The sequence below is a fragment of the Martes martes genome, assembly GCF_963455335.1.
Source record: "Martes martes genome assembly, chromosome: 3".
Taxonomy (NCBI): Eukaryota; Metazoa; Chordata; class Mammalia; order Carnivora; family Mustelidae; genus Martes; species Martes martes.
Genome location: NC_137890.1, coordinates 172,150,778 through 172,178,143, shown reverse-complemented (window position 1 = coordinate 172,178,143; position 27,366 = coordinate 172,150,778). Strand labels below are relative to the sequence as shown.

At 34.9% G+C, this 27,366-nt stretch overlaps 1 protein-coding gene across 2 annotated transcripts in view; it reads left to right on the top strand.

Moving 5' to 3' along the window:
• The window catches only part of SPAG16 (sperm associated antigen 16), a gene marked incomplete at both ends in the record, with an annotated part of 1,046,083 nt that overhangs the window by 472,837 nt on the left and 545,880 nt on the right, over positions 1 to 27,366 (top strand). For both annotated transcript variants that reach the window (XM_080799476.1, XM_080799475.1), the window contains one exon: positions 21,690 to 21,833. In XM_080799476.1, the coding sequence (XP_080655602.1) occupies positions 21,690 to 21,833 (144 nt within the window). The remainder of the gene's footprint in view (positions 1 to 21,689; positions 21,834 to 27,366) is intronic.

Genomic DNA, 27,366 nt, shown 5'->3' with positions numbered 1-27,366 from the left:
AAGAGAGAAACATAGAAAAGGTAGGAAAAGAACGTTTAAATTGGCAATATCTCTAAAGAGAAAGCATATGCTCAGCAAACTTTCCATATTCCAGTTTTGTAATTACTCTTTAGGTTCCTGAGGGCTCCTAAATCAGGCCATTTCTGAAAGAAAATGTATTTTTTTTCTTTTTTTTTTAAATTAAATTTTTTATTTATTTTCAGCGTAACAGTATTCATTGTTTTTTCATCACACCCAGTGCTCCATGCAATCTGTGCCCTCCCTAATACCCACCACCTGGTTCCCCCACCCTCCCACCCCCACCCCTTCAAAACCCTCAGGTTGTTTTTCAGAGTCCATAGAGGAGAAGGGAGTTGAGGGAAATTGGAAGGGGAAGTGAACCATGAGAGACTATGGACTCTGAAGAAGATGTATTTTTGTTGTTGTTTCAGACTTAATCTTTTCACACTTGGAAAGTAGGAATGCACATTAAAATGTTGATAGGAAATTGAGTAGATAGAGAAATAATTTATATTTTTAATCATCTGACTTTAATAATAATCACATTTAGTCCAGGTCTCTATTACCTGGTGAAGAAAAAGAATGGAGGCAATTACCTCTACAATTGAGACAAAACTGTCTAGAGGATATTGTCCTGTTTAATTAGCTGGAGAGTGGATAAGATGCCTGAAACTGACGGTGCTTGTTCAGGAGTCACTGAGTTGCCCACAATGGAACAGAAACTTGTATTTATTTATTTATTTATTTATTTATTCCAGTTTGTGGCAAGCTCTTGCATTGGTTTCCTTTGTGATAAGAAGTTATTTAAAAGATGAATGAGAAATGAAATAGTTGTTGCTTGACTTTGGAAAATCATCTAGAATTTTAGACACTTTGATCACTGTTCATTAATTTGGGAGGGTAAAATATTCCATTCAAGACAGAGTAAAGTAAATTCCGTAAATGTATATAATAAACACCCTGGTGTCTCAAGCATGGAAGAGGACAACCAGTTAGAGGAAACCAGGGAAGTTATTTTTGGAAGAAGTAATCTTTCCCCCCCCCAATGATTTTATTTATTTATTTTTCTCACCATAGTGCACATACCCTCCCCAGTGTCCATTGCCCAGCTACCCCATCCCTCCCACCCTCCTCTACTCCAGCAATCCTCAGTTTGTTTCCTGAGATTGAGTCTCTTATGGTTTGTCTCCCTCTCTGGTTTCATCTTGTTTTATTTTTTCCTCTCTTCCCCTATGATCCTCTGTCTTATTTCACAAATTCCTCATATCAGTGAGGTCATATGATTGACTTATTTGGCTTAGCACAATACCCTCTAGTTCCATCCACGTCATTGCAAATGGCAAGATTTCAGGTTTTTTTTTATGGCTGCATAGAATTCCATTGTATATATGTACCACATCTTCTTTATTTGGAAGAAATAATCTTAAAAACAGGATTTCTAAGTTTATATAGGGCGAGGATTGGGGAATGGGGAGAGGGGTAGTGTGTGGGTTATGGAGAAACAAGAAAAACATCCCTAGGTAGCCCTAGTGAGGACAGAAACAGAACAGAAAACTTGAAAAGTACATTGTATGCACTTTTGTGTACATATGTTATTGTGTTTGTTTTTGGATCAGAGAGTAGTGTAATTTGATAGGAAAATACTGGAAACTATGACCAGAAACTATAATAATTATCATTACAAATGAATAAAGGTGTGCTTAGGGGTGTCCATCTGGCTGATTCAGATAAGCATCTGCCTTTGGCTCAGCTCATGATCCCAGCTCAATCCTGGGATTGAGCCCCAAGATAGGGCTCCCTACTCATCGGGGAGTCTGCTCCCTCTCTTCCTCTGTATCTCCCACCATTTGCTCTCTCTCTCTTTCTCTCTCTCTCTCACATAAATAAATAAAATCTTAAAAAAAAAAAATGTGCTGAGCCTTAGTACATAGTAGGTCCTGAAATGTTTCTCAGTCTGAAAACATAACCTTGGCTAAAGTCTCAAATAGATTTTATGGCTCTGATGAAGTTCATTTACTGTCAACTAATTTACCTAGGTATATAACATTTCCATTAATTATTGCAGTGGAAAAGAGAGCTTTGCCATTATTATTGTGCTTTGTTTTTGTTTTCTAATAGATTGTACTTAAATGGGAGAGAAAAAGACTTTTTGTGATGCCCCTCTCACTCCTAAAAAAAAAAAAAAACTACTCATAAGCATGTCAGTTGTGCATAAGAGCAATTGACAGGTAAAGACAGACTTACGTTGGCAAGATTGTTTCTTCATTTGGCTTGAAGCTGATTGAGCACAAGAGAAGTATGGTGTTATACATGGTAGTGCTAGAGGAGGAAGGAATTCTAACATCCCCCTCCCCCCGCCCTGGAGAAATCTTTTCCTTAATAAAGTGAGTGAAATAATTACTTTAATGGAAATTGACTTAAAATTTGAAAATCACTTAACTGCAACAATAATTTGCATGGGCTTAGTATTACTCTTTTCATGCTTGCATTTTTTTACTTAAATGTTGATGTATTTTTAAGATTTCATTACTTTTCAGGTTTGAAGTAGAATTACATTATAAAGTTATAAAGTTAATGAAATATAATACATAGTATTTGGTAATTGTGTTACTTTTTAAGTATAGGGATTGCTCTTTCTTATATAACTGTAACTACATTCATTGTGCCAAATTATTCATGCATTATTAGATCTTTAAACCCCATAATAAATTATGTGTGTTACTGTTTGGGGGTTTTTACTTAATGTCACAAATATTTATATAACCAATATCTAAGTTATATTTATAAGAAAAAAAATTCTCTGAAATCTCTACATTTTTTTAGGATCTAACTTATCTTAATGGTAAGAAATAATGTTTTAATGGCCAAAATGGGATGGAATATAATTCCTAAACAATTTTTAAATTTACAGTGAAAAATTTACATTCATTTCTATAGTCTTATAAAATAGGTGTTTGTCATAAAACCATTTTTTAAAGCTAACAAAATTTGAAAGCATTATAACACTTCATATAATATATGTGTTAAAAATTGTGGATTTTGAATAATTTTGTTCTAAAGATTATAATTTTCTTTCCTGAATTCACAAAGCTTCAGAATCTTACCAAATGTAATGCTTTAATATGGAGAAGTATCTACTGGATTAGTAATGCAAGTAAGGGACTAAGAATTTAATCTGAATAGCATGTTATTATTGTGGTACATATATTGTACACTTGTTTTTTGTATATTTTGAAAGTAGATTTATTCTCTTGTCATTTTCCACAGAACTATTTGGCATTTTATTTGTCTTACTTTTGTTTTCTTTAGTTTTTGTTTTTATGATTTGTTTAATGGTAAGAAATTATATGTCTATATTTTTTACCAAAAAATTTATATATACAATCAGTATTTAGATGTCTGATTGCATTGCATATATCTTAGTACTTAGATAAGTTTAGTAAGGAAGTGAATTGTTAGAAATAGGAGATGGATATATTAGGTTTAACATCTTGTTTGCCAAAGTATCATTTTGTCAATATCCAAACTGGATATTGTGGAATATCATCATATTGAAAAAGGAGTAATTAGTGTAGTACTCTCATCTCTTTCTGCATTTGAATGGCTATTGAATGGGGAGGTAAACATTCCCCTGATGTTAACATGTAAGTTTTCTGTATTTCCAGAGAAAGCTGAGAGGCAAAACTAATGTACCTGGAAAAAAAAAAAAATCCTTACGTGACTTTAAGATTATTAGCACTCATCCCTACCCTTGACCATTCTACTCTCTTAAAGCTAGTAATTTTCATGATTAGCTATGACGAAGATAGGGAAAAGATATATTATTGTTGCCATAAGAGGGAATAGAAAACCAACAATTCTTTGTTACATTCAGGCAGCAAAGTGCTGATCAATAATTTTGGATCTTTTCTAGCCTTTGCCTAAAAAGTAACTTAGAAGAAGATCCACAGTGATGGTTCTTTGGGTTGGTTTGAATAAAGCAAAAATCCATCAGTCACTTTTTTCTATTAGAGTCTACATTTCCAGTGAGCATTAAAACATCAGCTGGTAACCATCTGACATTTCCCCCGTCCCACATTAAACACTATGTATAAGTTTGAAGAATTCAGATATTTTTAAAGAAATGGAAAACATGCTTAAAATTCAATTGTTATTTGGTTTAAAATTTAGAAATTAATTTGCTGAGAAATTTGAAAGTGAATTATAAGTGTGGAAATAATGAATGAAATAATAATAACTAACATATAATTGAACACCTAATATGCAACAGATGCTTTCTTTAGTGCTTTCTATGTATTTTAATTTAAATTTTATTTAATGCCTCAACATTCACATTCTATAAATGAGGGAATAAATACATAGGCAGGTAACCCAGGTTATTCATTTAAAGTATGGGGAAAATTATTTTAGAAGTCTTAAGAAAATTCTAGAAAGGAAAGTCTTGTTTTTTATATATCTCAAGAAAGCTTATTTTTTAAGAGTAATTTCTTAAAAAAAAGCTTATTTTTAGAATTTGATGTTTCATATTGTTTGAGAAATTATTTTGTGAAGCTTGTCATGGAGAACCACATATGTCAGTGGTTACTAATCCCTGTACTTGCCCCACATTAGAACCATTTACAAGTCTGTAAAAGCAGCAGCAAACCTAAAAGCACAAGATACATTAGAAACTACCTAGGTAGATACTACTACTAGGATCAAATTCATTATGCCCAAGATTATGAAAAACAAGACATTTTAGTCTTCCAAATGTTAATGGCATGTCTTTTTCTTAAGATCTGGAATTTAGAAAACATCAATACATATCCTTTTTCCTTGATCAAGTCAAGAACTCATTGAGACCCAAGCAGGACTCTGAAAGATGGACGAAAAAAATACTAGCTTTTACTGATAAAAGTTAAATTAGATGGGTATTTTGATATGTGGCTATACTGAGCTTTCTACAACTCCACTCTTGCATATGGGCTAACCTTTTGGGACACAGGTAATGCTGAGTGATGACTGACCTATCACACAAGGGCCTATCCTAACAACATACAACACGTAAGAGCTGAAAATCTGTGTTCAGTACAGGCAGAAAAGAGAAGAGACAGAAGCTAGAAGGAACTGAGCACTGTAAAGCTACCTCTTTACTCCAAACCTGTCATGTGGCCGTACAGATTAAGTTTTTCCTGCATCTCAGGAGTGAATGATGGTGTGGAGAGAGCCAGAATTATAAGCCTTAAAGGAAATTGCTCATTAAAAACACAAGGACTGCTGACAGCCTTCCTTCTAACAATATTTTATTACTATATTAATAATTGTTATTGGTAATTATAATAATTTTAATTATTTAGAGCCATTTATAAAAGTTGCAAATTTTTCATAGTTCAGAGCAGCAGGTTTGGGTAGCAGCAACATTAGGAATAAGAAAGCTGAAACCTGAAGGTTAAGCATCTAGTTGCTTTCTAATTCCTGTCCTCAAAACTGCAGACTGGCAGAGAATAGAGGATTAGAATAAGGAACACTCATTTTGCATAGGGTTTTTCTACTTCTCTTGGCATTTCCAACACCTCAGTAGCATGACCAAATGAAACCTGAAATAACGGATGGGACAAGTTAGGTGGGAAGACTATCCAATGCAAGAATTCTGTCTCAGCCTAATTAAGATTCAAGAAATCAGATGGAAAAGATGCAGTCAAAGAAGTACAAAAATGACAAGGAAATTGTGGTAATTGATGAAGAGGGGCTATAACTGACAGAAAGGAATGAAGGTGGTGGTTTCAGTTATCTCTGATTTCTAACAAGACTATAGGGAGTTACAGCGAAATGTTTTGGAATTTCTAACAGGTAAAAGATTATTTGGTCAAAAAATTAATTCACAGGAAATTTGAAAATCATTTTATACAGTATTCATAGTATTTGCCAGTTTTTGGAAACCTAAATTAAATGCTTTAGATTACAAATCCAGTAGCACAGGAAGGATATCTTATATTCTCTTTGTTCTATTGATTAGTGAAATCTTGTACTCATACTAAATAGTCAATAAATTGCTGATTATAGGTAAGTTGTAAGCTCTAAGAAGGAGATTACTTTTAAAATTAGTTTTAAATATTCAAAGCTATAATCAAGTTTTTGGTATTTTACCAATGAAGGGGAAACAATACAATAAATAGGAAATATTTTTTAAAAAACAATTTTTATTCCTCTACATGTTATATAACTCTTCTTGAAATTGATTCTATTTCCAAATTAATGGTTGTCAGAGTATAATAATAAAATAATTTTGCATATGTGGCAACACAGATAAGTTGAAAATACAGGGCAACTTCCCCAAAACTACTAAGTGGCAGTGAGGTATGATGCTGGAATTCAGTGTTTTTCACAACGCATATATAACACGGTATATATCCAAATAGGAAATCCTCTTGGCTATGTTTAATGACTATGACTCTAAATGCTATGATTTATACAATAGCTTAAACACTTTTTCGTGTTCAAACTGTCACAGAAAACAAATACACATGATAGTAAGTGGGAAAAATGTTTAAGTTGTTACTATTTTATTCTTGTCATAAAGAACACAAAATTTAATAATAAACTCAAAGTTACTTATGCAAGAAGTGTTTTCGTTATTTCAATAGCAGTAAGTAGGGAAAATGTAAAAAGAGGCTTTTTTTCTGATTTCATAAAAAGAATGTCTCGGACAGTATAAAGTATAAAATAATGCATCTGTATTAGTAGTTTTTTTTCATCTTAATTTGAGTGAAGGGAAAACCATAAGCCCTCGCTGATATGCAGCAATAAGTATTTAATGCTCAGGCACCTGAGGTAGTCATCTAGGCAATTTTTTTTTAAACAGATTTTTATTTATTTATTTGACAGAGAGATCACAAGTAGGCAGAGCGACAGGCAGAGAGAGAGAGAGAGGAAGCAAGCTCCCTGCGGAGCAGAGAGTCCGATGCGGGACTCGATCCCAGGACCCTGAGATCATGACCTGAGCCGAAAGCAGAGGCTTAACCCACTGAGCCACCCAGGCACCCGTCAATAAAACAATTTTATTGTTTGTAATTAGTTGTTGGTTTTTCTGGTCTTGACTGTACTCACATGTCTGTGGAGCAGCTAATCTGGTATGGGATGAAAATCAGGACATCTTAGCTCTGCTCCATGGATCCCTCATCCCCCAACAGGCTGGGGATGATATGTCCTTTTCAAGATGATTATGAGAGGGGAAAAGAGAGAGCAAGCCTAATCACGTAAACACTCTTCAGACCCCTTGAGTGTGCCACATTTACTAATATATCATTGGTTAGTGCAAGCCACAGGGTCAAGCCTAGATTCACAGTTGGGAGAGATACTACAAAGTTATGTTTCCAAGGGATTGAACACAAGAATGAATGGTAGAGAAAACAGCAATCATCTCAGGAGCTGATGTTTATCTATGTTACACAGAACTGAACACATTTCAGAAGAATGTAAAATTTGAATAAAACTATTTTTAATTTATTTATTCTTATTTAAATTCAATTAATTAACATATAGTGTGTTATTATTTTCAGAGGTAGAGTTCAGTGATTCATCAGTTGTATATAACACCCAGTGCTCATTACATCCTGTGCCCTCCTTAATGTCCATAACCCAGGTACCCCATCCCCCACTGTCCTCCCTTCCAGCAACCCTCAGTTGGTTTCCTATAGTTAAGAGTCTCTTGTAGTTTGTCTTCCTCTCTGATTTCATCTTGTTTTATTTTTCCCTCCCTTTGCCTATGCTCCTGTTTTATTTCTTATGTTCCACATGTGAGTGAAATCATAATTGTCTTTCTCTGACTAACTGATTTCACTTAGCATAATACCCTCTAGTTCATCCAGGTCATTGTAAATGGCAAGATTTTATTTTTGATGGCTGAGTAATATTCCCTTGTATATATATATATATATATATGTTTACATAACTCATCTTCTTTTCAGAGACAAAGTGAATGAAACTATTACTGTGAAGTTGCAACTATATGAAAAGACCCAGTTTATTCTTATATTTTTTACTTTTATTGATGTTGCTAAACAAAAGTAAAAGAAAAAAAATTTAAGAGCAGTTTTTTAATTTAGTCATGTATTTTCATCATAATGAGAATAAGCAAAGATTATTTGGGGAAGAAAAGCTATTCACCACAAAACATAGTCATTAGATGATTTAAGTGTGGTAAATTAATGTGTCTTAATTATTTTTCACAAGTTAAAATATATAACTATCACAAATATAAAAAAATTCTGGGTGTGGTGCATAAACAATGAATGCTGGAATACTGAAAAGAAATAAAATAAAAAAAAATAAAATAAAATGAAAACAAAAAAATATAAAGAAATTGTTATGATTCTTCAAAAGGTTGAGAGTTATTAAAAATCATACTTATTTTTTAGGAAACAAGAGCCTACTATTGACTATCAAATATTTTTCCAATCTGATAAAACCAGTTGAAGCTGTGAGAAGATTTGGTACATACAAACATATATATAATATGCAACAGTATAAAGTAATGTAATATTATATATCTGTATATATACCTACGAAAATTACCTGCCAGAAGGGCCTAAGAAACTTCTCTTAGAACAAGGTGGACTTTAACGTTGCACTGGGGAGGAAATTAAGGTAGCTTATTTTACATACCTTTCTTTGCCTACAGTTTTTCTGACTTAATTACAATGTTCTTGTATGATTCAAGGCTGATAAAAGCCTCAAGAAAATCAGTCCCTGAAAAAACAAGCAAACAAACAAACAAAAACACCTGTGTTCCATCTAGAATTTTGATTAATTTTACCCAAAATGATATAATTATAAAATATTAATGGATTTGTTTTTGTTGGAAACAACTGCTCTAAATCAGTGAGACCCCTTTATATTAAATTTAAAATATTAGAAACTATAATTTCGTATTCCATGAAATTGACCAATAATGTTTTGAATTAAATTTAATTTCCTTTGTTATTCACTGTAAGACTTTGTTTTCTATTGCTGCTATCACACATTACCACAGAATTTTGTGACTTTAATCTGTATACATTACTGATGTCTGGGCAGGCTCACTGGGTCCTCTGCCTAGTATCTCACTAGGCTAAAATCAAAACATCAGCAGGATTGTGTTCTTGTCTGGTGGCTCTGACACGGAACCTGCTTTGAGGCCCATTCAGACGGTGGGCAAAATTCAGTTCTAGGTACTTGTAGAACTGAGGTTCCTTTTTCCTTGCCGGCTGCCAGGGTGAGAAGAGTTCTCAGCTCTAGAGGTTGTCCACATTCTTTGACTCATTTTCCCCTTCCTTCAAGTTCAAAGCAGGTAAAGAGGGTCAAATCTACTTTGATTCTCTGACTTAATGCTTCTGTCTCAATTTTTTTTTTTTTCTGTTTTTAAGGGCTTCTGTAATTAGATTAGACCCACCGTCCAGGATACTTTTCTTACTGTAAGCATACTCCCAGATTCCAGGGATTTGGACATTGTTGGTTCGCAACCTCCTCTAAAGTTTTCTGGGTGTAATCTGAAATCGGTCCCCATACTCAGAGGACAGAAAGAGTCTGAAGGAAGAGGCAGCCCATCCAGGGTGGTCGGTGTTTTAATAAGCAAGGGAACTTATATAACAAGGCTTGTCTTGAGTGGCATTGATAGGAGTAGATCCCCGAGCCCACCTCGGGGATTGATACGAGTGGATCCCCGAGTCCACCTGCCAAATCTTAAAAGTTTATATCGAGGATTTACCTGGTTCAGTCAAGTATACCAAGTATAGTGTTCTCAACCTCACATTACTGTCTCAAGGCCATGTCCTGGGAGCAGCTCTGGGAATGGGAAAGGAAAACAGAACCCATATTCCAAGGACTGGAGAGAGGATGAGGAAGTTGTGATTGCCTGATCCAGCTCATGAGTCAACCAAAGCGCATGTCTTTTAAATGACACCCCCCCCCGCTAGACATGGACATTTTGGGGAGACAATTGTGTCAACCACAATAACTCACTAAATACCTACTATGTGAGAAGGAGCTCTCAAAGCTATTTAAAATAATAATTGGAATAGTTAATTTTATTGAACACCAAGAATTACACTAAGTACTATTTATGAATTATTTAATCTAATCTTCTTTATGAGCTAAAGACACTTATTCCTATTCTACTAAAGAGGAATCTGAGGCTTAGGTATCTTTCAAATGCTAAGTCCAGTTATACAGATGCCAGAACGTTTAGAGTAACTGCTATATAGAGCTGCTTTGCTTAAACTATTTCTGTGATTATTATAACCAAAAAAGAAAATAATCATGACATATAAAATTCCTTCTATTTCTGTCAAATTTTCAACATGCTATAGCAAAATAATTTCCTTTTGGCAAAATGTTCTAGAATGAGTCTTTTTAAATTTATACATTTGTGACTTCGTGTTCAGAATTGTCAGTGACTAAGTTTACCCAAAATAAAGTATTTCCCATGATTATCTGTCCACATCATTCTTTTCTCCCCTTCAGTTTGAATTTTGCTTTAATGCATTAACAATATTGATAAAGGTGTGAGGGGAGGGGTGTGGAAGCAACTGATCTGTTGTATAAGAGGATGAGAAGATTCAAATAGAATTGTAATAAAATAAGTGAAGTTACTAAATCAGATGAAGTTCTACAGGTCACTGAAACCTTAAATTGAGGAGAGATAAAGCAGAGTGCGCAAGCACACAGAATCTTAAACTCTTAGGCATTCTTATACCTACATGAGTTAGGTAAAGAAAGGACAACTAGACGCGGGAAGCTTGAATAAGCAAGATTAAGGGTTTGATAAACACTGCAGCAAACACTTATTACCACCCACCCCCGGTTGCTCTTATAGTGAGTTTCTTTTCCTTGCTAAGGACAATATAAAAAAAACAAAAGTGTTAAAACATAAAACATAAGTGTTTAAAACACACATGCATATATAATGCCAGAAGTAGGTGGAGGCAGAGCCACATGGCACAGGGAAGCTTTGAGTAATTTTTTAAAAAGTTTTTATTTATTTATTTGACAGAGAGAGATCACAAGTAGGCAGAGAGGCAGGCAGAGAGAGAGAGAGAGAGTGGGAAGCATGCTCCCTGCTGAGTAGAGATCCTGATGCGGGGCTCAATCCCAGGACCCTGAGATCATGATCTGAGCCTAAGGCAGAGGCTTAACCCACTGAGCCACCCAGACACCCCAGCTTTGAATAATTTTAAGAGAGTCTCTGCTGTAGACATTGAATGTTACATAAAGAAAGTAATTTGAGTTATTTAAAGAAGAAGAGTTGATTAAACTGTGTGCTTTAGAGAACTGAGGATGGTACGTACCTTTTATTTCTTTCACTGAATTGGTGAAAGTCAAGGTAGATAATAAGTCATGGAATTGAGTGTCTGTGTCGTGGCTCTGATTGCGGTATTGGCCAGCGCCTCCCTGAGATTGCAGCAGGTTGCTGCTGGGATTGCTCTCCCTGTCCCCTTTTCTTACCCAAAGTGGGTAGTTGGATATAGAAGTAGCCAATGTATCATACTTCTTCATTTTTGTTTCTTTCACATGGAAAGGAAGATGTCAGCAGCATTTACGATGCAGAGACAAATTCATGGGAATAAAAGATAGAACAGCACCCTACTGTATGGCAAATTATCAGGACCCTTTTCCTGTCTGTTCCTTGTTTTCTTAACCTGTCATTGTTTGGACCTATTTCTGTCTACCTCATTCCCTCTTTAGGGTTTAAGCCCCACTATTTTATGTGTTGATCATTTCTCACTTGGGCCCAATTGGCCACCGAATTCCACCCCGTGGACTTACATTTTTCATTGTATTCATCACTCCTGGCTCTATACATCTGGTTGCCAACCCTGAATTGAACTTGTTTGTGCTTTCCACACAGCTTTATTGAGATGTTTTTATAACTGAGTTTTACTCTCGTTCCTTCATCATCCCCTACTCACTGGAAACTGATTAGGAGCTAACTCACTACAGCTCCTCAGCTTCCCCTCTAATATCCTCAGCTACATACAGTGAGTACCAAACTCAGAGATGGTGCCCTCTCTTGTCCCCATCACTCTTGCCACATGATCTCTGACATAAATGAGACCTTAGCATGCGTTTTGATCTAGAAATCAGATGTCAGAATGATCTATATAACCTATGATAATTTCAAAATGTTCCTTAAATTTCAAAATATATTTGTAAAAAAGTACTGAATTTTACTGAGTTTTCTTCAATAATAAATCAACCATAAATAACTGGTTTTGGCTTTCTAATGTATTTATCAAATAGGTACCAAAAAATGTGTCAGTAGTTAAATATCATAATCTTTACACTGGCTTAGTGGTTTCTAACAAATTTGGCTATGTTCAGAACAGAATTCTGTACTGCAGTATGAAAATTTACCTTAATTCCTTGTCTTAACTAGTAATACTTCCAATTACTCCTTGATTATATATCTGGGTTATATTTTTAAATTTTCTCCTGGAAAAGAGATTTTGTGATAGAGCTCTTACCATGGGGATGTTTGACTGTAGCTTAAAAAAGCATCTACTCTGTGTCACTAATATACTAAGATGTGAAATGGAAAATTTTTATATTCATAGCTACACAGAGTTCTTGTAAATTGCTGAAACATGAAATAACCAAATAAACTTTATTATTGAAATGGGTTTCTTAAGAACATAAATGTGCAATGTAACTTTCAAACCTGTTAAACCATAAAGAACTACAGCGATTTCATAACAGGAAGCACAGTGTGTATAAAACTATGTAGCATAAAATGTTCAGCTGCTGAAGTAACAGGAAAGTTCCAGGAGGTATTTTCATAAATCTGGAAACAGTTAACCTGTTTTAATGATCTCCCTCATTCCATTTACCTGACTAGCAGGGCCTGGCTTCCTTTGTCTTTGGAGTTTATAAATTTAATTTAGTTAAGTATGTATTTTGAAATGGTCTTTCATATATTCCAAAGTTCAACAACTTTTGGAGAAAATGGAATGGAATTATTCAGATTGAAAGTATCCCTTTCTAAGATATGTTTTATTTGGTAAGTAAAACAAGAATAAAGTGAAGGAGACAGAATAAATGACATCACATTTTTTTATGTGAAGCAGAGACATAATAAATTTAAGTGGCTTTTATTCAAGGCCACTGGTCCCCATGCCTTAAGAATTTTCTTCTTGAAAGATACTTGGGAAATGGCCTCTGTTATGCACTCACCAGAGTGGGCACAATCTCCACCCTGTGAAATACAGACATCCAACTGTCCAACTGGTTTTTAAAGCTTATTAGGCTGCATATTTACATATATGTTGACTTTTCATAAATGACCTTTGAGTTGAATATCAGTGGAAAATGTTTACCTTTGCATATGTATTTGGAGAATTTTTTTCATATTAAAACAAATCTACAAATCTCAATGGAACACATATTAGTTTATAGACATTAGTATAACAAAAATAGTATTATGCTTATTTATAAGCAGCTGATTTAGTTTAATTAAGATTAGCTAAGATTGGATTTTAAACTGAAATCTTTCCCTAGAAAACTGATTATATTTTAAATTAAACTAATACTTTAGTTTAAAAATATACATTTGTGGGCACCTGGGTGGCTCAGTGGGTTAAACCTATGCCTTCGGCTCAGGTCATGATCTCAGAGTCCTGAGATCAAGCCCCGCATCAGGCTCTCTGTTCAGCAGGGGGAGCCTGCTTTCCCCCCCTCTCTCTGCCTGCCTCTCTGCCTACTTATGATCTATAAAAAAAATAAAAATATACATTTGTGCCATGTAATTCAAAGAAGACAAAGATTTTGTGAAAGTTGTATTGAACTGCTTCTTCACACGGGATGAGAAGAGCCAGACAATTTACATCTTGTGAAAAATGATTTGCGTTTAGTCTATGAACTCCTTATATGTGTGATGTTACACAAAGTGTATTTGAATTTGTTCTTTTGGTATATGGCCTTTTGAATATCTATTGGGCAATCAAAGTCCCTGGTGAAGGCCCTTCACCACTGATGACCCAGAACACACACCCAGCCCTTCCTGCCTCTTACCTGTTGATGGTTGGGTTAGCACTACCAGCCAGGGAGCAGGACAAAGGGAAGACTATTTGGTATGCCACATACTCCAAATTTATTGTACATATAAAGTTGAAAAAATACTGAAGAAGAAAAATAAAAAAAGAATTTAGCTTTTCTGGCTACCTCCCAGGGCATTATTAATAAATCCATAAACTATGAAAATGCCCCACCTATTTAGTAAAAATGAAAGGAAGATGCTACTTTCCAAACCTTGACAATATAAATCTGACTTAGCTTTGAATAAACTCTATGATATCACAGTTTTTAAACTTAAAGCGACTGGGAAGTATTAAGATTTTTTATTTTCACATTTTCTTAGCTGACTTCTGAAAGTGAATGTGACTCGATATTGCATTTTGACAGATTTCTAATTGTTTTGTGCACATATTTGTTTTATGACTTTTGTTCCATTTTACTTTGGCATTTTTTAAGGTACTTTTAATTACTTAATATCCTTTGTTGATGAGAATAACTATGGGCTGACTCTTTCTAAAGATAATATAGTAAAGTGATATCTGTCATAACAATGAGGAACTATCTGTTAACTAGATGTAAGGCCATTATTCTTAAGTTACTGCTGTATACTTCTAGCTAAATGTCCTGGTTTCTTCTCTTGCTCTTTCCTTTCTTATTTTCCACGTAACAGCTAGAGAGTGCTTTTGAATACTTCCCAACCACATACCACTCTCCTACTTAAAGCCATTCGGTGATCTTAGGATAAACTTTTCTCTTCTTTTCTCAGCCTATATCTGGTTCTTGTCTTTCTACTGTTCCTCACCCACCTTCAACACAGTCCTCCTTGCTGTTCTCTGCAGTCCCTCTGACCTTCCTTCTGTCCATTGAATACATCAACTCCTTTCAGCCAAGTGCTTTTACACATGCAGTCACCTGTACCTGCTCCTAAATCATCCTAAAGATGTCTCTTCCTTCTTGCCATTCTGATTTCAGCTTCTTGCCATTCTGATGTCACATCTTGATCAAACAGACTCCCCTAACCACCTCATCAAAAGTAACATTCACTCCCCAAATCATTGCCATATCACTTTGTTATGTTTTTCTCATAGCTGAATTATTTTGTTCAGTTATTTTATTGTTACTGTTTCCCTCCATTCACATGTAAATGAGTGAAGTAATGTGGGTGATGCCCCTGTCTGTTTTGCATACTGCATCATAGGCTCTTGATACATATTTGTCAAAAGAGTGAAAAAAAGTTGCACATTAGAGTGCTTTGTAAATCCTGAAGCATATCCAATTATAAGATGCAATTATTGACTGAGTAACAGTGAGACAAGTCTTTTATATATATTTGTCCTGATAAGCTGGAGAAAAACATGTGTGAGTGTGTGCTGTCCTTAAGAATAAGTAAATAAGTGGTCACCCAAAGTTTATGGGGCACACATTTTGATATTGATTCCTTTTCAAACTACGGTGCATCTTCTGTGTTGGAAATAATTAGAGCCTGTGAACTGAAGTGAAGGAAACATTTACAATGCTGAATAACCTAAAGTGAAGACAGGGATATCTAATTAGTCTTTCTTGTGACAATCTTTTTTTGGATTAATATTCTTCCCTTTGAAAAGTCTAACAGTGGTGCTTATGTCACCGACTCTACTCATAATTAATAGTGTTCTCCATACACCTACACATATTCCTTCCAAAATATTCTTGTGTAATGCCACTACTGGAAAGAACAATTTCAATTAGAGAGGAGAGCTTTTGAAGTATATATCATGTGGTCTATTATAAGGAATATGTCCTATTATAAAAGAAAAATCTCCTACAGAACATAATACTTTATGTAACTTGCCTGGGATATTGTTTAACAAAACATTTTATGGATACTTCATCAGAACATGACTTAATGAAGAAGCAGGACTAGCATTCATCCACATTTTTTTTCTTTTTTTAAATCCCTAAGATGTTTTCCTGTACTATTTCCACCCTAGTCACAAGCTTATTAACTTGGGAATGAGGTGACAGGGCCTTTGTCTTCGAATCTTGTAATTATAATTAATAGTAAGTTAAAGAGAAGCAGAAAGCTTATATTCAAAGTTTAAAGTAAAATGACTTTGCGGCACTTAGAGTAGGTGCCAAGAAGATATTAAGTAAGAGCTCATTATTCTTATTAATTAGAACTTCAGGAAGACAACTTTGAGAAGCAAAGTCATCTTATGGTTACGAGAGGGACACCTGTTTGTGGACAGAGCTTGGGGAGAGGAACTGTACTGTTCTTATCTGAGGATGCCTAGGGCCTAGCAGAGGCTTTCCCAGATGACCCACAACTACTTTGTGCCAGCTATATATGTGAAGACAGAGATAAGGAGTCAGTGTACACATACTCTCTACTGTTTTCCTCAATGCATTTCTAAAAGTCATGTCATGAAATAAACATGTCATGAAATAAACAACCAACAAAACTTCATTGTTTACTTGTGAAAGTATTATGTGTGGGGGCTACATTTTCACCAGATGATTTAACATCAAATAAACCCCAGGAATGGCCAATGTCTGTCAAAGCCATATGGAAACATCATTTCTAAATATCTACAATTTTAAGTACTAATTTTACTACCCGTGTTCTTTAAAATAAGCATTATGGTTTATAGAAGTTAACTACATGAAGGGGTGGGTTATAACAATGTACAATAGTTTTGAATAATAATAATAGCTAGCTTCAGTGGAGAGACCATGTTCAGATATTGTTTCAACCACTTTACATATATCAACTTATTTTATCCTCACAACACCTCTATGAATGAGATTTATAATTCCTTCATTTTCACAAATATGGAAACTGAGACTGAGAGGTTATACAATGTAATTAGCTACTAAGGAATTTGTAGGCCCATATTCAAATCCAGGCATGCTGGCCTCAGGGATTCTGTCTATGCTGTGATAGTGTTCACTGAGTTCATTACTTGCCTGCCACTATCCTAAGTCCCGTACATGCATTTAATTCTCAAAACAAATCTATGAGGTCAATACTATATTCTTCCCATTTTTCAGATGAGGAAGCTGAGGAAAAGGCTAGGGAAGTGACTGAACCTGGGGATGCCTAGCAAGTAAACACTGGAGCAAGAATTCAAACTTACATCTTACTCTGGAGCCTACTCGCTTAAACACTAGTCTACTTCATGCCATGCGAATGCTTTACATCAGGAGCAGGCAACTAGACAAACTAGGGCCCCAAAGTAGGTTTTGTTGAATAAAGTTTCATTGAAACACAGCCTTGCTTATTCATTTATGTTTTGTTTATTGCTACTTTCATTCTACAATGGCAGAGTGGAGTGGTTAGAGCAGAGACCGTATGGTTCATGAGCCTAAAATATTTACTATCTGGACCTTTAGAGTAAAAGTTATCCAACATCTGCTTTAGATCATAAGTACTTCTTTCTCAATCATCGTTCATTCATTCCCCACCACTCTGAACCTAGCCAGTGTCCAATTTCCAGAAAATAACAAGCGACAGCAACTAAAGCCTTTCAAACATCATTAGAAAATGACAAAAAAAAAAAAAAAAGTTCTATAGAAACTTCAAGGTGCATCTCCATAGATTCTTTAGATAGAAATAAGACAACATTTAGGGTTGGATTCTGCCCCCTTGTCATCTAAAAAAAGAAAAGGCAGTTGAGGTTCTCAGCTCACTCTACTAAGAGACGTGGCTTCTGGAGACAGTCTGCTTATATTCATGTCCTCACTCTGCCAGTTCCTGGCTTCATGACCTTGAGCAGATCACTTAACCTGTACGTGTACCAGTTCCCTGATCTACAAGATGGATATAATAGTAGACTCACCTAGCTCCTCAGGGCATTATGAGCATAAATGAGTTAATGTTTGTCATTTTGTTATCAGAAACTAACTCATTATTTCTCCTGTTCTTCTTCAAAAGACTGATTCAGAGATAACCAGAATGATAAAAGTTGAATATACTGGGGAAATTATCGATGAATTAAAAGCCTATGGAATCAATGCTTACTAAAATATCCTTCTACATTTTTCTTTATGGAATGTCACATGAAAATAGGTAGATAAAAACTCAATGTCCTCTGACAGCTTGAAGCACAATATAAGGCTCATAATAGTAGCACAAGAGAAGATATTTAATAAAGATCTTAGTAAGTGCAACATATAATACATTAGGACAGAGGCCTAATGCAGACAGGACTGTTAGAGAATGCTACTCCCTTGGTTTCCCCTGCAGCCCCAGAGCATTTTAATTGTACATGATAGGGTCCACTGACGCCTTTAAGACACTCACAGTCAAGTGGTACCCAGCTTTGATATATACACTGACAGTTCCTAGATGTGTTCTTTAACTCGGTGTTAAAGATTTTTTTTTTTTTTTGACAGATTACAAGTAGGCAGAGAGGCAAGCAGAGAGAGAGAGAGAGAGGAGGAGGAGGAGGAAGCAGGCTCCCCGCTGAGCAGAGAGCCCAATGGTGGGCTCAATCCCAGGACCCTGGGATCATGACCCAAGCCATAAGGCAGAGCTTTAACCCACCGAGCCACCCAGGCACCCCTAACTCAGTGTTAATAGTGACTGAATGACTTAAGCATTTATGGGAAATGATAATATCACTAATTTCTGTAATAGGGATTGTTGATGTTTAAAATACACACATATAAATAATAAACTATGAAAGACTAATACTAAGTAGAAGTTGTGAAAATCATGAACCGTAGAATCATGAGACTATCGTAAGTTCAAAGTCAGCATCCATCCATTACTGAATGTGAACTTGAATATAATGAACAACTTATAATATCTCAACCTCTTGTTCACTTAGTTGTAAAATAACAAAACTTACAGCACCAATGTCAGTCACTCAGATACTTCACAAGCATTATGGAGAGCTCCTATGTATGTGCCAGCCACTACTGGGGCTGAGTGTATAGCAGGTGCACTAACCTACCGCCCTCCTGAGCTTTTAGTCCACCTGTGAGAAGTAACCATTTAGTACAAATTCTGGTGCATATTCGGTTTTCAAGTAGTGCTAGATGTCATTACTGTTAACCAGTGAGGAAGAGGAGGAAGATTTCAGACACCACTGCCTCACAGTGGAGTTGGTAATAATACTGAACTCACACATCTTGGAAATATTTGTGGTCCATGGCTCTTACCTTGTGTTCCCAATCTTGATCTTTCACACAGAGTGATCTGAGCTGGGATTTGCTACTCTTGACTGGGGGTCTTTATCACTATGACCCCATCTTTGCAGATATACTTACTGAGTGACTAATTCAATAACAAGTATTGATTGATTGATTGTTATGAAACATTCTTGTCTGTGTATTCTGGGTATATTTCTGTTTACTTAAAGACCATTTCATAGATGGGGGTTCCTAGGTGGCTCAGTTGGTTAAGTGATTGACTCTTGGTTTTGGCTCAGGTCATGTTCTCACAGTCCTGGGATCTAGCCCTATATCTGGCTCCCTGCTCAGCAAGGAGTCTGCTTCTCCTCTCCCTCTCCATCTGCCCCTCCCTCTGCTCATGTACTCTCTCTTTCTCTCTGTCTCAAATAAATAAATAAATAAATATTTTTAAAAAGACCAATTCATGGATGAAGTGACATATATTCTTTAAAAATAGGATATCTATGTTTGATTGAAATTTGTCCAGAATAATTAGAAGAAAACTCATTTATAGATGAGATATATTTAAAAAGAAAAAAAAAGAATTATTATTAAAAAAGGTTTATATGAGCAAAGAAACCAGAGATTGTGATGATAGAATCAGACCATACAAAGTAGAAGTAGATACTACAGGTGGTTTGGAGGAGGCCCCAAAGTAGAAGGGATCAGAAAAGTCTGGAAAAACACTTACAAAACTGATTAACTACCAATGAGTTTGTGTTTATATTTTCTCTTTAACTTCTACAAATAGCTCCCCTCACAAAAGTCATTTTGGAAACTTATCTTTCAAAGTCCGTAAAGACATCAATGATTTTAGTTATCTTACTTAAAGAGGGTAATTTATCATCTAGCCAAGTGTGCACGTGTCTGCCAAGAAAGCTTCGAGCCAACATATATCATACTCAGTAGCTTCAAGAATTTGGTTTGCCTTCTTATATGTGTTTGAATATAGAATTCATTTCAATCTGACATTTTTTACCTCTCATCATATTTTTCTTCTAATTAAGTTCTATAAATGTATCCTCTACCACATTTGAGCTGTAATAAATTCCTTTCCTGAATTGGCCTTCTGAAAGTCACAAACCAACATTGTGATGAATTGCAAAATGACTAATTTCCCTCTTGTGTTTATTTTGAGCAGCAGAATGCTGGAGAAAAAATGAGGCAGTGTTTCACTAGAAAGAAGGTCCTGCTTGTAGTGATTACATGCCTGTAAATTGAATATTTCCAACAGTGACTGACCCCAGCAGATTTCCCAAAACTGTATAGGTCTAATGCAAGGACATAATTTTGCAGCCCCAAATTTTGGGATTTAATGGTATTGCTGGAAGGGATCCATAATGAGGAAAGTTTGGTCTCATGTAAGCCTTGGAGTTAATGATGGAGGTGTGGGCTGAGACCATGATGTCATAAAGAAATTGATTTCCTGAATTCTGTATTGCAGAAGAAAAGAACAAGGCCATTCATAGAATGGACTGCAGGAGAAATGAATGTGTAATTTTTATTTTTTAAGTCATTATTTGTTTTACTTCACTATATAGGCAAGTAGATAAATTATGTCTTTGATATGAGATGGCTGTGTTGAAATTGAACAATTTGTTGGTAATAAATAGGCTGGTATTTTAATAGGTGCTTCACATTGGGCACATTTGTTCCTATTACATTGTAAAGCATAGATGAAACTCTATATAAATAAGATTAAAGCATTGCCATAGGTAAAATATCAGGCATTAACCTTGTAGACTCTTGATTTTAGAATGGTTTAACTCCAGTATTTAAATAGCCACAATGATCATAGCCCAGTTCAAATAATACAGCTTAATGTGTTAATCATTAATTTTACATACTTCTTTCTCATTTCCCTCTATGCCTTTATAGAGTGGGAATTGCCTTATGCATCCTGAATTCATTACCGTAATTTGTGTACTGTGCATTGACTGAAGCCAATTTAAGTGGCATATTAGCTTAGAATTTGAGCTTCTTCACTTTGTATAGATAGTGGGCCATGGAGTTAATGTTTCATTTATAGTATTTGTTACAGAGCTATGATAATGTGGTTATGATTCATGATATTTTCCTGGATAATGCCTGATTTAAGATACACTGTAGTCTGAAAAGAATCTCGATTTTCTATAATAAGCATGGCTACTGGTCCAAATATCCTAACATTAAATTATCATTGGCATAACTTTTCCTCTGTAAAAGGAAAATCAGAATTATGGTATTCAAGTCAGGATTAAGATATTCGCCTAACCAATCATCTTATTTTTCAAATGAGGAATCTGAGATCCAGCGAAGTTGGTTAGATTGATGGCTATCAGAAAAATGTAAGCATTAGAGCTATGGCCAGGATGTAGAACCTGGCTCTTCTGACTCCTGAGCCAACACTCTGCGAGCGGTCCTGCCTTGCTGAAATGGGATAACCACTGTCATTTCATTTATTCAAAATGTGGAGCCGTTTGCTATTATCTCCCCATAACACTGTTTTCTTGTCTCTCCCTGTGCAGCATCATCATGCACCCCCGCAAAGACATCCTGGTCACCTGTGGGGAGGACCGCCTCTGGAAGTTGGTGGGGCTCCCCAAAGGCAACGTGCTTCTTACAGGATTCGGCCACACTGACTGGCTTTCCAACTGCTGTTTCCATCCCAGGTCAGTACACACAATTCCCTGAACCTGCCTACTCTCTCCAGGAACACACTTATTTACTCTGTTTTGTCACTCTACTGGCTTTTGTTTAAAACCACTTTATTGGGGGTGCCTGGGTGGCTCAGTGGGTTAAAGCCTCTGCCTTCAGCTCGGGTCATGATCTCAGGGTCCTGGGATCGAGCCCCACATCGGGCTCTCTGCTCAGCGGAGAGCCTGCTTTCTCCTCTCTCTCTGCCTGCCTCTCTGCCTACTTGTGACCTCTGTCTGTCAAGTAAATAAATAAAATCTTAAAGAAAAAAAAAGAAAAGAAACCACTCTATTGAAGTATGAATGACATACAAAAAATTGTGCAGAGGTAATGCATGAAACTTGGTAAGTTTGAAGTATTCATCTTTGAAATCACCACCACAATCTATGCCATAAATATACCTATCATCCCCAAAAGTTTCCTCCCACCCACATTATTGTTAATATTTATTATAAAATACTTAATGTAACATCTGCCCTCTTACAAATTTTCATGTATACAATACAATACAATATTATTGACTCTATGTTATACAATAGATCTCTAGGACTTAGTCTTCTTGTATAAATGAAAGTTTATACTTTGCTGGCTCTGATGCTGCTTTTCTCTCTGGAACCCCACACCCTCCACTGAATTTTGAGACATGTAGATAAATGCTTTTTTGGCTTTCGTTATATTGACTTTAGATTGACTGCTTTTGATATTTGAAGGATGTAAAAGTTAGTCCACATGCTGACACATTTAACAAAAGTCATAAGTATCCCAGGACAAGCACTATGAATGCTCCTTGTAGACACAAGCTCTGACAAGGCACATGCATTTCTAGTCAAGAGTACCTGCCAGTGTTTACTTTGCTTCTGTTAATTTGCAGGTTTTCCTCTTAGAATTAAGTTATCTACCAAAAAGGATCAGAAGGCAGTGATCAATTTCTTTAAAAATTTAATGACATTCAAGATATTAAAGAGAACAAAGCAAAAGTGAAAGCATCGAACCCTATAATTGCAGACTTCACTGTATTTTGATATTCAGAGACCAAGGGCACAGAAGTAAAGACATTGTTAAACACATAGATATATTTCTTTTCCTAGTGGCAGAAAGCTCTGCCCACACTTGTTCCTGGGGACAACTCCTACCCCCAATCCTGACTGTAGTCCCCTCTTTATCATATTTAACATTTGTAAATACCCTTGCATCTGGCTCTAACACTCTCTGGTCTAGGTAGTCTTGGAGACTCATAGTTCTTAGTACAATTTCTAAACTTCCATTGGAAAATTTTGTTCTTAGGAGGACGCTATGGATTTATTTTCATGTTTTAACAAAATTCCCTTGCTTTTTAAACTCTTTGTCTTATTGAATGACAATGAAATTAGATTGAATAAAAATAAATTGTTCAGAAATTTGTGAGTTAATGAGAAAAGTAGCCGAGGTATTTTAATTTTTGAAAAGCTGCTCAAAGTGTAATTTATTTATGGCACTAGGTGTCTGAACTTAATTTTTAAACATGTAGTGCATTTCATATCTGGTATATAGATAAACAGATTCATGCCACTCCTCACCCCTTAGGAACATAAAGTCCATCTTGCTAGCAGAGACAAGGCAATTAGTAGTATAGTCTATCACTTTTGTAGCTGCTGGGCATGTTAATCAGATTTACATAATGCCCTGTTACCATGGCAGCCAGTGACTCAGAGATTTTTCTCATTAGTGCTTGACCAGCACAAGGTCCTTTTAATAGATCTTCCTGTTTTCCCACTCAATTACTGAAATTAAAATGAGGTGAAATACATCATTATTCACTCATAATATGAATTTACATTCAGTACTTTCTTTGGCAGAATTGTAGTAAAATGCAGCTACACTCTTTTTTTTTTCCTAATGCATAGGATAAAAATAATGAGAAACAAATACATTTAACCTTAAATGTTTTTAAGTGAGAGATACTGAATAACAACTGTTCTTTTTGTGGAATTAATGAAAAATGATAAATGATTATTAGAAACAAGAAAAAGTCTTTTATATTTGGGATAGAAATCATTTCAGAAAGAGTTTATATTTGAAACCTCAAAATTTTATAATGCAAATCAACACTGAAGGCCGTAGGTACATAATATATATATAATATGTGTATATTACATATACACATATATAATGTTTATGTTTTAAAATTTGTTGAAATTTATACTTTCTGAAATTTAAATTTGTGACATTTGATTTTTCTTATGGTTAGGTAATTTGGTCAGTAAAAAAATAGTTCATTGTTGAAGATAATACTTTTTTTTTTCTATTTCTCTATATACTTATCTATAATTAAAGAATTAAACACAAAATAAATTTGATTCAAAAATTGTACTTCAATATGTAATTGGCTAGTGAATGCAATTATAGCCTTCTCAGAGTTCATATGTGGAATCAACTTGATTCTGCTCCCTTGGAAGAGGCTCAGAGTGGATACACTATATACTGACATATACTTGATCCCTGTGCTCTTCATAAAAGAAAAGAAACTTGTGCATTTTCTTTATTTAATTTGTAATTGCAGTTGTTCCTAAGTGTAACTAGGAGCTATAACTTATGTAAAATCCAGCTGGATGTCTTCCTGATTACTATGACATTCAGTGCAGTGTCTCTTCGTCCATAATGACATAACCAAAATTTCCTTTGGAGGTCAATCCTATATGATATGAGAGTGGTATACCCTGACTTACCCAAATTAGTCTTTGTTGTCCTATTTCCCTTGCCGTAGTTGACCTCTTCAATGCATATGCAACAAATACAACAGTCATAGTAATATTACTATTAGGCAAAGAAGGATTGACAGATGAAAAAAATAAAGTGAGAAGGTGACTTCTCATTTGAGGATTCAGATAATATGATGTGGAAATACATAAAGCAAAAGATCTGGTAAGTACAGGAAGATTCTGACAAAACCCAGTCATCAGAGTCAAAGATTATCTCAGTTTTTAACCAAGTAAACAAAATTACAATGGAACTAGAGGAATTAATAAACTAGTAAGTGTATTTAATAGTATATGTTGAACTTCATACTTTGTGAAGAGAAAGTATAGATTCTTTCAAATCATTTATTTTTACATTTTTTAAAACATATAAATCTTACACCAAAAATTTAATGTAAATGAGTTCTTCAGAATAGAAGTTATACAATCTGTAATTTGTAAACACGATTTAATAATAAAAGAAGAAAAATCAATAGCTAAAATAAAATAAAACCTACATTATTAAAAAGTGAATTAGTGAATATTGAGTCATAGAGGAACTGTAAACTGTCACTACCTAGCTGGTAAAAATCACTACCACAATACTTACCAAATATATGAGATGTAACCAAAGCTGTAGTCAGAGTAAAATTCATAGCTTTCAATGCTTTATTATTAAACACACACCAAAGAAATGAAAATAAGTGAATTATAAATTCAAATGAAAAACCACAGCTGGTCAGCAAACTATAGAAAAGCAAAAGAATGAATAAATGAAAAATAGAAATTAAATTAGAATTAAAAAAATGAATATGTATTGATCTAAAAGGTTTTTTGAGAAAAACAGTAAAATAAGAAACTATAATAATATAAGTAGATACCTCAAAAAACTGATGGAAAAATAAAAGTGTGGAAACAAATAGAAACCTTCGTGATTTGGGAGGAGTTAAAGCCCCAGAGGTTCATACACACACACACACACACACACACACACACACATGTTTGGATCTTTTGTTAAAATAATAGATTTCTATAAAAATAAACATTACCAACACTGAACCGATGGAATGGAAACTCAGAGTAGATTAATAGCAATGGAAAGAAAAAAGTGTTGGACGTTTTACCTTGCATTCCCATGTTGAGCAATTCTATTGGCTAAGTTTTTAAACTTTTATTTTAAAAAAATTAATTAACTTTTAGATTCAAGGAATTCTTTGAGGACAAGGAAGGTAAGGAAATTTTATTATGGTTTTAAAAATATAGCAAAAACATAACTCTAAACTGAACAAATGTAGTCCCCCTCATAACTATAGGCCCATTTTACAATTATGCAAAATTTTTTAAAAAGAGAAAGTAGAAATTGGAATTCAGTCATATGTTTTAAGAAATCAGGATACAATAACCAAATAAGATTTGTATTTGAGAAGTGTGGAAAACATAAGTGATTCAACTATGAGGACATTATAGTATGTTATAATAGTAGATGAATATTGAAAATTACTTTAAAACAGTTGGATAAAAATATATCATCTGTACTAAGACACATATGTTTGTAAATAATGTTTAGCCTCTTGTGTTGGAATTGACAAGGAGAGTGGATTTTGGAACATTTGGGAAACTAAGAAAATCTGGTAGGTGAAGGTAGAATCTGGATGTCGTGGCGTTAGCTAGATCAAAAGAGGAGTGGGTCCTTAGAGGTAATAGGGCAAAGGGGGGAAATAAACCTAGAATACCTAAAATACCTAAAATACCTAAAGTCATAGGAGTAAGTCCTGTCCAGACTCTCATATATCTGTGCAAGCTTAGTTACTCGTTGGTGTTTATTCTCGATAAATGTTAGGCACATATTTTTCTTCTCTTTAATGATAATGATCATTTTTTATTAAAACAGCTTGAACACTGGCATTTTCTAACATATTTGTAACTTACAAAAGAAAACGTATGTGGAAAACTTTTAATTATAAGCATTGGGCCAATATTATACAGCCTATACAACCAATGGCATTTAAAAAACTTTTGTCACAAAGGGTCAGTCTCCCAAAGGCTGTATTGTTTCAAAGTAATACTATACGCACACTGATCATTACCATCAGTTGTCTACAGTGGACTTGATTTTGTTTGTATCTAAGTTCCTTAGCAGGATTTCTGTATCAAGACAATTTTTAGGAATGACATGGGTAACTTATCATGGTAGAACTGGCTATTAGTACATATTTACCACTAGATGGCAATCATACATTGGTAAGGTAAGCACCCTCTGCATTTACAGGGTAGACTAAGGCACTAGCTGCGAAAGAGACTCGTCAGTTACTGAAAATGGTGAATGAGTAGAGCAATGCAAAGGATGTGCCTTGGCATTGCCTTTGCACTGTTGAAAGAGTGAAATGTATGATGCCACAAAGTAGAAACCAAGCATACTTTGGTGCAAGTCAGACATCCTACTCTAAACCACTGACACATGGAATCAGCTTCAGTTGCTCATGTTAGAATCTTAGCTTCACCTTTGCAAGTCCTGTCAATTTTCTCATCTGTGAAGTGGGCATAATGAGGATACCTACTTTGCAGGCTGATGGTGAAGGCTAAATGCTATAGTATATTAAAAACACAAATACTATTGCTTGATACATATATGCTCAGTAATTGTTACCTAATGTTATTTGTTATCCATTGATAGGTATTTTGAGAACTTAGAGATAACTCAAAACTTTTTATAAAGCTGGTAGCCTTAAACACAGTGAGATAAGAAAGGAAGAGTATGCTGCGTTGTCTGGGGCTCACCAAGCCCCATTAGAAA